General features: G+C 34.0%; 2 protein-coding genes across 2 annotated transcripts in view; one reads left to right on the top strand and one right to left on the bottom strand.

The window, feature by feature from the left end:
• ASB17 (ankyrin repeat and SOCS box containing 17) overlaps positions 1-14,798 on the bottom strand; it is a 70,502-nt gene that overhangs the window by 7,634 nt on the left and 48,070 nt on the right. The window lies entirely within an intron of this gene.
• MSH4 (mutS homolog 4) overlaps positions 1-14,798 on the top strand; it is a 76,662-nt gene that overhangs the window by 41,925 nt on the left and 19,939 nt on the right. Inside the window, exons 9-14 of the mRNA XM_047869561.1 lie at positions 426-500; positions 4,973-5,037; positions 6,626-6,795; positions 11,125-11,261; positions 12,269-12,372; positions 13,886-14,010. Coding sequence (XP_047725517.1) covers positions 426-500; positions 4,973-5,037; positions 6,626-6,795; positions 11,125-11,261; positions 12,269-12,372; positions 13,886-14,010 — 676 coding nt within the window. The remainder of the gene's footprint in view (positions 1-425; positions 501-4,972; positions 5,038-6,625; positions 6,796-11,124; positions 11,262-12,268; positions 12,373-13,885; positions 14,011-14,798) is intronic.

Here is a 14,798-nt window from a genome sequence, read left to right as displayed (position 1 = left end):
CTTGCACAAACAGGAACCAGTGAGGGAAATTTGTCATTCTGTAGCTATCTGGGAGGTTTGGATGAAGCTTTTCAAATATCATCTTGCCACAAATACCCTTTGTGCCTTTTTCAGTTAATCTTAGTCTCTTGGTACCGTTCAGGATTGAACTGTATCTCCTGTCACTACTGTAGGTTAAGCTGGACCCAAAGGGCTGAAGTAGAAATGAAAGTTGGACACAATGAGATGAACTCTCCTCATTGTCAGACTTTCTGGAAACTAGTGCACTAGGCTTATGATAGGTCAGTAATTGTAACTATCGTCTATATTGTCTATGCTGAGTAGGTTCATATATAAAAATGTATGAATATGATCAGTGTAGAATATTCAAGAGGAAAACCCGTTCTTGTATTGTGTATTTATGGTGTCCACATTTATCTTAATAGGTTAATGCAGCTGAATCAAAGATAACAAATTTAATATACCTAAAACATACCTTGGAACTTGTGGATCCTTTAAAGGTAACTTTAGCTGTATATTGTACAAAACATGTCTAGCATCAGTTTTTAAAAAAACTTTTTGTCTCCAAATAATTTCAAATTTAGATAAAGTTACAAGTATAGTATAATAAATTTCCATATTCTCTCCTTACTCACACAACAGACACTTCCAATTATTATACTTATCATTACTCTTACTGAACTATTTGAAAATTACAGTACCTAAATACTAAAGTGTATATCTCTGAGAACAAAGATGTTTTCTTAAATAAACATGATGTAATTAAAAAAATTAGGATATTTAACATTGATCCAATACTATTATGTGTACAATATGTTCAAAATTTTCTAATTGTTTTAATAATATTTTTAATGGATTTTTTTTCTTGATACAGGGTCAACCCCAGTACCATGCATTGTATTTAATGTCATGTTTCTTTATACCTTTTTAAATTAAAAGTTTCTCATCCTTTCTTTGTCATGATATTAACATTCTAAAGAGTAGCAGTTGTTTATAGAATATTCCTCAATTTGTGTGTATGGTTATTTTCTCATGATTAAATTTAGCTTGTACATATTCCGCAGTAATACTCTATGGGAAAAGTTGTACCTTTCTTAGTACATCACATCAGGAGGCATGTGATACCATTCCACATTCTGGTGATATGAACTTTGATCAATTCACTGTGAAGTTATTAATCTATGGAGAGATACTTTGAGACTATAAATATCCTGTTCACTTGATTTTAGTATTTATTTCTAACTCTTACTTGAAGTACCTCTGATGTGATTTTTTTATAAATACTATATTTTAAATACTAAAATGTGCAAAACTTGTTTTTAAGCATATATTTATTTAAATAATCTCTACACCCAGTGTGGGGCTCAAATGCACAACCCTTAGTTCAGGAGTCTCATGCTTTACCAGCTGAGCCAGCCAGGCACCCCTGTGCAAAACATTTTTAAAAATTAAGGTGACAAAGAAGAACTGCTTTTTTAAAGAAAAAATAATGGAAAATGTGGAAGAATTTTGTTATAGAGTTCATTCTAATAAATACTATATAATGAAAACAATTTGGCAAAAGGTTTAAAAAATGTTGCCATCTTTCTTAGAATGAAAGAAGTATAATAAATCACCCCCCACAATTGATAGATTTGATAAAACACAAATTTTAAGCTTTGACATGTCAAAGGCAAAGTAAAGGCCAAAGAAATCTAGGGAAACGGTCTCTTTAACAAATGGTGCTGGGAGAGCTGGACAGCAACATGCAGAAGAATGAAACTAGACAACTTTCTTACACCATTCACAAAAATAAACTCAAAATGGATAAATGACCTGAATGTGAGACACGAAACCATCAAAACCCTAGAGGAGAAAGCAGAAAACCTCTCTGACCTCAGCCGCAGCAATTTCTTACTTGACACATCCCCAAAGGCAAGGGAATTAAAAGCAAAAATGAACTATTCGGACCTCATGAAGAAAAAAGCTTCCGCACTGCAAAGGAAACAGTCTACAAAACTAAAAGGCAACCGACAGAATGGGAAAAGATATTCGCAAATGACATATCGGACAAAGGGCTAGTATCCAAAATCTATAAAGAGCTCACCAAACTCCACACCCAAAAAACAAATAATCCAGTGAAGAAATGGGCAGAAGACATGAATAGACACTTCTCTAAAGAAGACATCCAGATGGCCAACAAGCACATGAAGAGATGCTCAACATCACTCCTCATCAGGGAAATACAAATCAAAACCACACTGAGATATCACCTCATGCCAGTCAGAGGGGCTAAAATGAACAAGTCAGGAGACTATAGATGCTAGAGAGGATGTGGAGAAACGGGAACCCTCTTGCACTGTTGGTGGGAATGCAAACTGGTGCAGCTGCTATGGAAAACAGTGTGGAGGTTCCTCAAAAAACTAAAAATAGATCTACCCTATGACCCAGCAATAGCACTGCTAGGAATTGACCCAAGGGATACAGGAGTGCTGATGCATAGGGGCACTTGTACCCCAATGTTTATAGCAGCACTTTCAACAATAGCCAAATTATGGAAAGCACCTAAATATCTATCAACTGATGAATGGATAAAGAAATTGTGGTTTATATACACAATGGAATACTATGTGGCAATGAGAAAGAATGAAATATAGCCTTTTGTAGCAACGTGGATGGAACTGGAGAGTGATATGCTAAGTGAAATAAGCTAGGCAGAGAAAGACAGATACCATATGTGTTCACTCTTATGTGGATCCTGAGAAACTTAACAGAAGACAATGGGGGTGGGGAAGGAGAAAAAAAAAAGTTAGAGAGGGAGGCAAATCATAAGAGACTCTTAAAAACTGAGAACCAACTGAAGGTTGTTGGGGGGTAGGAGGGAGGGGAGGGTGGGTGATGGGTATTGAGGGGGGCACCTGTTGGGATGAGCACTGGGTGTTGTATGGAAACCTATTTAACAATAAATTTCATATTTAAAAAAATAAAATAAAAACTTTCATGGTGTAAAAATAGGAAAAATTTATAACAGACAAAATATTACTTTCTGTCATAAAACTCATGTAATTTCATAAGAGAATACTGGAATACCAATAGAAATATGCAGAATGCTCCTAAAATGGAAATCAAAGGGGTTAATAAATAGTACCAAAAATATTCAACCTCAATATTAGTCAAAGAAATACAAATTAAAGTCATTTTTTATATATCAAAAAAACAAAGGTTTATTTTTCCTTTAATGGATACAACTTACTGCTAATGAGAGAATAGTAAAACATACAGCTTCATAGACAGCTGGTAGGAGTACAAATTGTACATACTTCACAAGGAAGTTTTTCAACATCTATCTTTTGATGCTGTTATACTACTAGAAATCTGTACAAAAGAACTCCTAAGAAATATTGACCAAGATTTATGCCCAGTTATGGTCATTGCAGCATTATTTATATTAGTGAGAAATTATAAGTAGCATACAACTCCAGAATTAAGGGAAGAGACTTTTCTAGAGGGTGAAATATGACTTATTAAAAATTTATACTATTAAAAGTTTCTCTTTTTTTAACATTTATTTTTGAGAGAGAGAGAGACAGAATATGAGCAGGGGAGGGGCAGAGAGAAAGGAAGACCCCAGCACAGACCCTGACGTGGGGCTCGAACTCACAACCTGAGATCATGACCTGAGCTGAAGTTGGCCCTTAACCAACTGAGCCACCCAGGTGCCCCTTATTAAAAGTTTCTAATGCTTGTGATGCAGTATTAAGTAGGGGAGAAAAGGAGTATGCAATGATATAATGATTTTTTATTTGAAGAAGTGACAGGAAATATACCATCGTGTTTCGATTATTTATTTGGAAGAATGGTAGAAGTAATTTAAATGTTTTTCTTTATGCTTTTATGAGTTTTGCAGTTTTTGAAAGTATTTAAATATTTTCTATTCATAAACAAAAGTTATTACTGCCATTGCCTTATAGCAAACTAAAATAGGTAAAAGTCAGGTTAACTGTTTTCTTCTTTTTTCTGTTTATTCAAATAGTGACCACTTACAGTTTCCATTAAGCAAAATTAGATCCCTGCTTTTTCCATATAATAATGGAGAATTCTGGGGCGCCTGGGTAGCTCAGTCAGTTAAGTGTCTGACTTCGGCTCAGGTCATGATCTCGCCATTCCCAAGTTCCAGCCTCGCATCTGGCTCTGTACTGACAGCTCAGAGCCTGGAGCCTGTTAACAGATTCTGTGTCTCTCTCTCTGTCTCTCTCTTTCTCTGTCCCTCCCCCACTCACACACACATTCTCTTTCTCTCTCTCTCTCTCAAAAATAAACATTAAAAAAACTAGAAAGAATGGAGAAATTGCTCTATTTATAAATATGTAAAGCACTTTTTTAGTTTAATGCATATTTAAAACGCAGATTTTAGAATTATATGTAGAGTACTCTAAATGTACAATGATAGTGGGTGCCTGGGTGGCTCAGTCGGTTAAGCGTCTGACTCTTGATTTCTCATCAGGCCAGGATCTCACTATTGGGGAGATCAAGCCCAGTGATGTCATCTAGCTGTACCCTAACAGTGCAGAGCCTGCTTGGGATTCCCTCTGTCTTTTTTTGCCCCTCCCCTGCTTGTGCACATGCCCTCCCTCTCAAAAATAAACTTAAAAAAAATAAATAAATATACAGTGATAGCTATTTAAGTACCTACCTCTAAAAAGTACTTGAATGCTAACAATTAGTTGACAGATAAGAAAAATTAAAGTCATAATAGTAAAGCAGTAGATCCCCTTTATTAGCCAGGTGTTCTTTATCTGAAAATAAGAAAGATACCATTTATCCTCACCCACATACCTAAATTATCTATTATGGGTACACACATGAGAAGATGAAGCCAGAAAGTCAAGAAAGCCCTTGGTAAACTGTAAAGTTGTAAACAAATATAAAATGATATGTTTGAATAGTGTCATAATTCATTATTTTTAATTATCTTTATTTTATTTTTTAACAGATTGCTCTGAAGAACTGTAACACACCTTTATTAAGAGCTTACTGTGGTTCCTTAGAAGATAAGAGGTCTTTGTCACTCAGCTGTTAATAAAATATCCATGCTAATTACTCCTTTCTTGCTGATCATAACTGATGTTAAAGACTCTAATTGTAATCTATAGAGCAATTACTTGAAATCTGGTTAACAGTACCTTTAAGCTATTCATCAAAGTTCTAATTATACATTACATCTTATAAATACCCATAAATAAGGAAACAGCACGTTGAGTATTTTTGTTAATGGAAGATTGGAATGTTATTAAAAATTGAAATCATACACAATTTTAATAATTTTTTTAGCCATTCCACATGGAAAGACTTGCAAATATGAAAATATATTCTTTTGTAAACCAAAAAGGCCCAATGTAACCAAAAAATAGTAGATATAAATGTTTAATAAGATCTAAATACAGTTTAATTTTAATATTGTTTTTAGCAGTGGTGCCTTGATTCTTGACCAAAAAGACTTGTGATAGTAAGAACTGTTATTTTATTGATTCAGGATTCACATCTTTTGTGAGTCACAAATTGAAGTTAATAATAAAACAGAATTACAAATAAAATACAGAACAGAGTAAAACAAAAGGTTAGGAAAATAGATGTTATCAGACTTTTGGTTTGCATGATCACTGCAGTTAATTACTGATTATTGTGAGGTTCTGTTACACTGTCTTACAGTATGTGTTTAGTGCTGCCAGCTGAGGGCATGGACCATGCATTTAATTCTTTTTTGAATCTGTGCACCTGACACATTGATTGATACATGGTATAAGTAAATGTTTATTGAGTCAATGAACATGAAGCCAGAATAACAGTTCTTAGTGGACATATTTTATACTCATAGGCATAGTCAATGTAAATAATTTGGGAGAGCTTTTTATTAACAGTTGTAGAATTATTCTTGGTGGCTTCCTGTTATTTTTTTTAATGTTTATTTATTTTTGAAGGAGAGAGAGACAGAGTGTGAGTGGGGGAGGGGCAGAGAGAGAGAGAGAGACAGACAGACAGACAGACAGAATCTGAAGCAGGCTCCAGGCCCCGAGCTGTCAGCACAGAGCCCGACCTGGGGCTCAAACTCACAAACCGCGAGATCATGACCTGAGATGAAGTCGAACGCTCAACCTATTGAGCCACCCAGGCGCCCCCACTTCCTGTTACTTTAAAAGACTGATCTTGATTAACAAAATATTTTAAAATTGATATAGCCACAGTTCTAACTTAATGTGTGTATGTTTTATTTTCAAAAACATTTTTTTTTAATTTTTTTTTCAACGTTTATTTATTTTTGGGACAGAGAGAGACAGAGCATGAACGGGGGAAGGGCAGAGAGAGAGGGAGACACAGAATCAGAAACAGGCTCCAGGCTCTGAGCCATCAGCCCAGAGCCCGACGCGGGGCTCGAACTCATAGACCGCAAGATCGTGACCTGGCTGAAGTCGGACGCTTAACCGACTGCGCCACCCAGGCGCCCCTCAAAAACATTTTTAAGACATTTCAAGAAAATATATTACTTGTTACATTTTAAATTATTTCAAGAAAATATATCATTAACTGTGACTCAGATTATAAATTAAAATAATTGTTTGACTTAATTGCCTTTAATATTCTTTTTTAGGTTTGGAATCATACTTGAAAAGATTAAAACCATAATTAATGATGATGCAAGATACATGAAAGGATGCCTGAACATGAGGACTCAGAAGTGTTATGCAGTGAGATCCAACATAAATGAATTTCTTGACATTGCTAGAAGAACATATACAGAGATTGTAGATGACATAGCAGGTAATTTAGTTACTTCAGCATATTTTTCTGGTTTTTTTTAGAAATTAAACCTTTTTAGGACATGCTGTGCTTTTCTGCTGGTGATAACTAGCCATACATATTTTTAATTAAATTTTTGTTACCAAAACAGATAAGGCTAACACATATTATCATTTAAAATATATTAAAATATGATTATGAAAGTAAATATCTTTAAGTGTTATGTCTGTTCTTTTCTTAAAACTTAAATATAGATTTTCTTCAAACTTAGAGTTACCTGAAAATCGGGAGATGTTTGTTTACCTTCATATAACACTGTGTATAAATTACATGAAAAGTGCAGGCTGTCAGTATGAAGTGGTTTCAGAGGAAGAGCTACATTTGTCTAGAAGAGGTGGCATTTGAGCAAGTATAGTAATTCAGTAAGCAAATTTGTGGAGTTTCTTATAAATATAGAAAAATTCTGTTTGGGGTACTAGGACTACATAGTAAACAAGACCAAGTCCTGGTCCTCATGGAGATTATATTATAGTAGTGGAGACAGACAATAAAGAAACACACACATACATACATGTTTGTGTATAATAGGTATACATAGAGATACGTATATCAGCCACATAGATCATATAATATCACAAGGGTATAAGATATATGAGAAAAATATAACACGTTAGAGGGGTCAAGAGAGTGACTGGATATGGAAGCATAGAGGATGAGAATGTTTTAGTAGATAGCATAGCCGAGAAAGGAATTCCATCTACTAGTAGTGGTACAGACCAAATGACAAAAGCTAAGGAAATCTCAAGGGATAAGGAAGGCAATTGGTTAGGATGGAATAGGGCATTCCTTGACAAAACTAAGGTACCAGAATTTAGTCTTTGAAGGCTCGAGTTTGGATGAAGCGATGGAGACAGGGAGGCCATTTTAAACTATTACAAGTTAAAAAATTAGAGTGATAGCAATGTATATGAGAAGAGAGAAATGCAAAAGGTGAAGGAAGAAATTACAAGTTAATAAATGAGTAGGTATAGCCAGGGTAAAGGGAAATGTAGCTATTGGTGCTGATTGAAATTTCTAGCCTGAGAGTGGTTGTATGACTGAGAAGAGCAAGAAATTTGTTGGGAGGAACTATTTTTGAGGAATGAAGATGTTAATTTTCACAAGTAATGTTCAAAGCATTAATGGTCATCAAGTTAAAAATATACGAGCCCAGCATTACCTTGATTCCAAAACCAGACAAAGACCCCTCCGCAAAGGAGAATTACAGACTAATCTCCCTGATGAACATGGATGCAAAAGTTCTCAATGAGATATAGCAAACTGAATCTAGCAATACATTAAAAGAATTATTTACCATGATCAAGTGGGATTTATTCCTGGGCTATAGGGGTGGTTCAGTATCTGCAAATCAATCAACATGATACATCACATTAATGAAAGAAAGGATAAGAACTACATTATCCTCTCACTAGATGCAGAAAAAGCATTTGAAAAAATACAGCACTCTTTCTTGATGAAAACCCTCAAGAAAGCAGGGATAAAAGGAACATACCTCAAGGTCGTAAAGGCCATATACGAAAGACCCACTGCTAATAACATCCTCAATGGAAAAACTGAGAGCTTTCCCCCTAAGGTCAGGAACATGACAGGAATGTCCACTCTCACCACTGTTGTTCAACATAGTGTTGGAAGTCCTAGTGTCAGCAATCCAGCAACACAAAGAAACAAAATGCATCCAAATCAGCAAGGAAGAAGTCAAACTTTCGCTATTTGCAGGTGACGTCATACTCTATGTGAAAACCCAAAAAATTCCACCCAAAACTGCTAAAATTGATATATAAATCTAGCAAAGTCACAGGATATAAAATCAGTGTACAGAAATAGGTTGCATTTATATACACTAATAATAAAGCAGCAGAAAGAGAAATAAAGGAATTGATCCCATTTACAATTGCACCGAAAACCATACAATATGTAGGAATAAACCTAATCAAAGAGATAAAAGCTGCAAACTATAGAAAGCTTATAGAAGAAGTTGAAGAGGACACAAAGAAATGGAAAACATCCTATGCTTATGGGTTGGAAGAACAAATATTGTTAAAATGTTGATAGTGTCCAAAGCAATCTATACATTCAATGCAATCCCTATCAAAATAACACCAATATTCTTCACAGAACTAGAACAAGTCATTCTAAAATTTGTATGGAACCAGAAAAGGCCCCAAATAGCCAAAGTAATGTTGAAAACCAAACCTGGAGGCATCACAATCCTGGACTTCAAGATGTATTACAATGCTGTAATCATTAAGACAGTATAGTACTGTCATAAAAACAGACACATAGATCAATGGAACAGACTAGAGAACCCAGAAATGTACCCACAAATGTGTGGCCAACTAATCTTCAACAAAGCAGGAAAGAGTATTAAATGCAAAAAAGAGTCTCTTCAGCAAATAGTGTTGGGAAAACTGGACAGTGACATGCAGAAGAATGAACTTGGACCACTTTCTTAAACCATACACAAAAATAAATTCAAAATGAATGAAAGACCTAAATGTAAGACAAGAAACCATCAAAATCCTAGAGGAGAAAACAAGCAACGGCCTCTTTGACCTTGGCTGCAGCAACTTCTTACTACAGAGGTCTCCAGAGGCAAGGGAACAAAAGCAAAATGAACTTTTGGGACCTCATCAAGATAAAAGTCTTCTGGATAGCAAAGGAAACAATGGACAAAACTAAAAGGTAACCTATGGAATGGGAGAAGATATTTACAAATGACAGATAAAGGGTTGGTATCCAAAATCTGTAAAGAACTTATAAAACTCCCCACTCAAAAAATAATCCAGTGAATAAGTGGGCAAAAGACATGAACACACACTTTTCTAAAGAAGAAATCCAGATGGCTAACAGACACATTAAAAGATGCTCAACATCACTCATCATCAGGGAAATACAAATCAAAACCACAATGAGATACCACCTCACTCCTGTTAGCATGGCTAAAATAAACAACTCAGGCAATAACAGATGTTGACAAGGATGTGGACAAAGGGGAACCCTCTTGCACTGCTGATGGGAATGCAAACTGGTGCAGCCTCTCTGGAAAATAGTATGGAGGTTCCTCAAAAAATTAAAAATAGAGCATGCTATGACCCATCAATTGCACTACTAGGTATTTACCAAAAGGATACAAAAATGCTGATTTCAAGGGGCACATGCACCCCAATGTTTATACCAGTGCTATCAACAATAGCCAAAGTATGGAAAGAGCCCAAATGTCCATCAACTGATGAATAGATAACGAAGATATGGGGTATGTACAGTGTGTGTGTGTGTGTGTGTGTGTGTGTGTGTGTGTGTGTGTGTGGTGGAATATTACTTGGCAATCAAAAAGAATGAAATCTGCCATTTGCAACAATGTGGATGGAGCTAGAATGTATTATGCTAAGCGAAATAAGTTGATCAGAGAAAGATAAATATATGATTTCACTCATATGTAGAATTTAAGAAACAAAAATTAACATAGGGGAAGGGAAGGAAAAATCATATAAAAACAGAAAGGGAGGCCAACCGTAAAAGACTTTTAAATATGGAGAATAAACTAAGGGTTGCTGGAGGGAAGTGGGTGGGGGATGAGCTAAATGGGTGATAGACATTAAGGAGGGCATTTGTTGGGATGCGCACTGGGTGTTATATGTAAAGAATGAATCCCTAAGTTCTATTCCTGAAGCCATTATGACACTATATGTTAACAAACTTGGATTTACATTAAAAATCACACACACATATGTGTGTGTGTGTGTGTGTGTATATATATATGTATATATATATATATATATATATATATGCATACACGTAATTCTGTGGTGAGTTTGAAGTTTATAGGAAGATTTTGATTTTTTAGGAATTTTATTTGTCACATCACCCATTTTTTTGAAATATTTTGTTTTGCAAAATATGTTTTGTAGAGAGAATTTCTTACTGTGAAATAATGATTGTTATAATTTATATGATTCTCTTCCTTTTCAAAAAAGTTAATAAATAAAAAAATGAATAAAAAATCTAATATTCTAATACAGAAAGTATAAAATAGTTTTATTTTTTATTTTAATTTTTAGAGGTTTTTACTTCCAAAGTACCTATCAAAATGTCTACCTTTGTACTACCAATTTTTTTCTTAAAAGAATGCTTAAATATATGTTAGACATTAAATATCTTTATATATAAATTTAAGAGTAGTAAGACCTTCATATTTATATATAAAATAATAAGAAAATGTGATTTCTTTAAACAGAAAGAGTAAATTTTCTTATTAAAATTCTTTTTGTTTTTCCTGTTTCTGGTCACTAGGAATGATTTCGCAGCTCGCAGAAAAATACAGTCTTCCTTTAAGGACAAGTTTTAGCTCTGCTCGAGGATTTTTCATCCAGATGACTACAGATTGTGCAGCCCTTCCCAATAATCAACTTCCTTCAGAGTTTATTAAGGTTCATTTTAGCATTTTGGCTAGTAAATTGTTGTTTCTGATTTTGCAGAATTACATTTTACATATTTTCAGACATTCTTTGAATTTTACATGTCAAGTTTCTGAATGTTCTGTATATTGCTTCTACTCCTGTCAACTCACCTAACAGTTATATATTAATATAAGAGTGAGGTAGAAGTTTTTTACTTATTTGTTTATTTTTGAGAAAGACCAAACAGTGCATTCCACAGTTCTGGAAGCTTGGTATATATAAAAAAGGAAAATGAAAAAAAGAAAGTCCAAGGATATTTTTGATCAAAGGAATTTGGAAAATATTGTACCATGTCCTGTTTTAGGTAGTTCTTAGTGCATATTTGCCTATTAAAGGTTTAAAAGTCCTGAAGTAAAGAAATCTGCTTAACTTTTTAAAATCCAGTATTGCCAAACCTTTGCACCAGGAAAATTTTTTTCCTAAATACACATTAACTTCCCCATGATACACCAGTTTGGGAAAGTCTAACCCACTCTAATTTTGCTTTCTCTGCTCCCAGGGGGTAACTTTTGGCAAAAACAAACCATTTAACTTCTAGGGTTTTTAAATACAACACTGTAATACTAAATAATGTGGGATAGATGAAGTAAAGAATGGGTGGAGACAGTAATGGGGTTAGAGCTTGAGTGAGGTTCAAAAGTAGGGCAAGGGCTAAGATGGGTGAGAGATGGAGTGAAAGTTACATCTGTCATGCATGTTGCTTGGTGATAAGATGTACTGTTTAACATTTCTACATGGCTATTTTAATTTTAAGACCTGTAAAAATAGTTGTGCCAGAATAGACTAGGTTAAAAAATCCTGCTTTAACTTTAAAAGTGATCTTTTCTTTTTTGCAGGCATTATTTGAGAGTTTCTTTGTGATGCTTTGTCGCAAAAGTTAAAGTGATTAACCTAAATACCTGTACAGTTTAAAATCTGTAGGTTTTATTTTATGAGTGTACACATATCTTGACATTTGTTTTTTCATTTCCTAGCAGATATCTAAAGTGAAAAATTCTTATACCTTTACATCAACAGATTTAATTAAAATGAATGAAAGATGTCAGGAGTCTTTGAGAGAGATCTATCACATGACTTATATGTAAGCACATTTGAAATTTTTGAATATTAAATTGGTTAATTTGAGGCATTATGATAAATTTCATTAGTTGGCTTTTTGTCTGATTGCAGAAAATTATAAAATTATGAATGTTAGCAAAGAAAGATCATTTCCTGGAAGAACAAGTAAAACGTTTAAAGTCTGTCACTGTGATTGGGATCACTCAGCCTCATAGAAGATTCAGGCAAATCTAATTGCAATATATATATATATGTATATATGTATGTATATATATATATATATATCAGATTCATATATATACATATATATACATATATATGTATATATATACATATATATATGTAACTGATACTTCTGTAGTATGCATTGCACCATGTTGTAGAATTTGACACATCATGGGCTTATCTTGGGCTTGATTCAGTTTATTCTTTTCCTATGGTATGTAAGCCCTCAACTTCTCATGGCATGCATATATATATCACAATAGTGTCAATCTCTTGCTGTTCGTGAAACAGTAGCAATACAGATAGAAATAATAAATAGATCATTCATGGGGAAGGGAGGCAAAAAAATTGATCACTCATTGTTGGTGACCTGAAATGATAAAGACAAATATTGGACTTTCAAAACAATTTTAGGGCATAGAGCACAGAAATTAAGGATATAGTAGCTTTGGGGAGCATATTTCTTCTTGTAAGGGAAAAACTTTTTTTTTTTTTTAAGTAATCTCTATACCCAACATGAGGCATGAACTCACAACCCTGACACCAAGAGTCACATGTTCTACCAACTGAGCCAGTTATGCCCTCCAAGGAAAACCTTGTATATTATATCACAGTATAATAACTTTCCCATATTAAAAGCTTAAATAATTATGTTGTTAGGGTGTGTGTATGTTGGCGGGGGTGGTGAGAGAGAAAGAGAGGGGAAAATATGTAACTTTTGTGTTGAATTTCACATTTGCAAGAGCACAAAATTATTAGCAGGTGGGATCTGTTGTTGTATAGTGAGGGCTTGTTTGACTATAAAAATAATTTTATTAATAAAAATTCATTTTATTCATATGTAGTAACCAATAATTTCAAAAACATAGTGTTAATCCACCAGAAGATGCATTCTTTTTTTAAACATTTTAAAACTGTTTATTTATTTTTGAGAGACAGAGAACAAGCACAAACAGGAGAGGGACAGAGAGAAGAAAGAATCCCAAGCAGGCTCTGACCTGGGGCTCGATCACACAAACAGTGGGATCATGACCTGAGCTGAAATCAAGAGTTAAAACTACTCTTGTAGCTGACTCTTGTAGACTGAGCCACCAGGTGCCCACAGAAGATGCATTCTTGCTACTAAGTGCTGTGAACTCAAGGAACTTCAATTTCTTAATTTCTAAAATGAGGCAAAAGAACAGTAGACTTTACCTATAGTGTACAACTGAACTGTGAATGTTATGTTAGCAATGAATTTATTGTTTTACAATTATATTGTATGTCCCTTTTTAAAAGCATTACCTGACTTACCAAACATATTCTTTCAGGATAGTGTGCAAATTGCTTAGTGAGATTTATGAACATATTCATTGCTTATATAAACTATCTGACACTGTGTCAATGCTGGATATGCTACTGTCATTTGCTCATGCCTGCACTCTTTCTGACTATGGTAGGTTACTTTCTTTGGGATAAATATGTTGCATACTGAAATTTGTATTCCTTTCAAGCAATTTTATATAACAATTATGAATGTTTTACTTTTTTTTTTTTTTACCTGAAATGTAGTTTCTTGCCTGTGGTCTTAGACTCAAAATAAAGTAAATTTACCCTTGAAATTCATTTTAAAAGTTGGAAAATTGTTTACTGAGAAATTGATAAATGAAAAATAAAATACTACAAGAAACTTGAATGTTCCCCAAATAGGAAAGATCGAAAAGCTGCCTTCTTGGTAGAAATTACAATGATCCAAACTGATAAAGTGCAAATCTGAAGACTAATTGGAAGGAGTGTGACATGGACGAGGGAAATGAACCTCCAAAGTGAATATTTTCTGAACTAGTTCTGTAGATGTGAGCATCTCAAGATCAGGAGTTATGTCATATATTTTTGTATCCCAAGTCTGTACACAAGCCTTGAATATAAGTGTTAAGTGATTTTCTAATATTAAATGAAGACTTCAAATTAACCCCTTGAAATTTCTTATCCAGCTTACCAGTAGTAACTATAATCCAGTATAGAAATTTGTAGAACTAGTATGTGATAATTAAGGTTGAATAATTGTGGACTTAGTATCATTAATAACTGAATTTCTAGTTAAAATCACCAGTAACATTTCTCAAGTACTTATGCCACTTAGTTTTTGATGGGAAATAAGTATCTTACAAAGTTGTTTCATATTTTTATATTTCTTATGGAAATGTTAACTTTTTCAGTTGCTTTATTTTCTCTCTCTCTCTT

Source organism: Prionailurus viverrinus, chromosome C1, assembly GCF_022837055.1.
Source record: "Prionailurus viverrinus isolate Anna chromosome C1, UM_Priviv_1.0, whole genome shotgun sequence".
NCBI lineage: Eukaryota > Metazoa > Chordata > Mammalia > Carnivora > Felidae > Prionailurus > Prionailurus viverrinus.
This window is presented reverse-complemented; position numbering and strand designations above follow the sequence as displayed.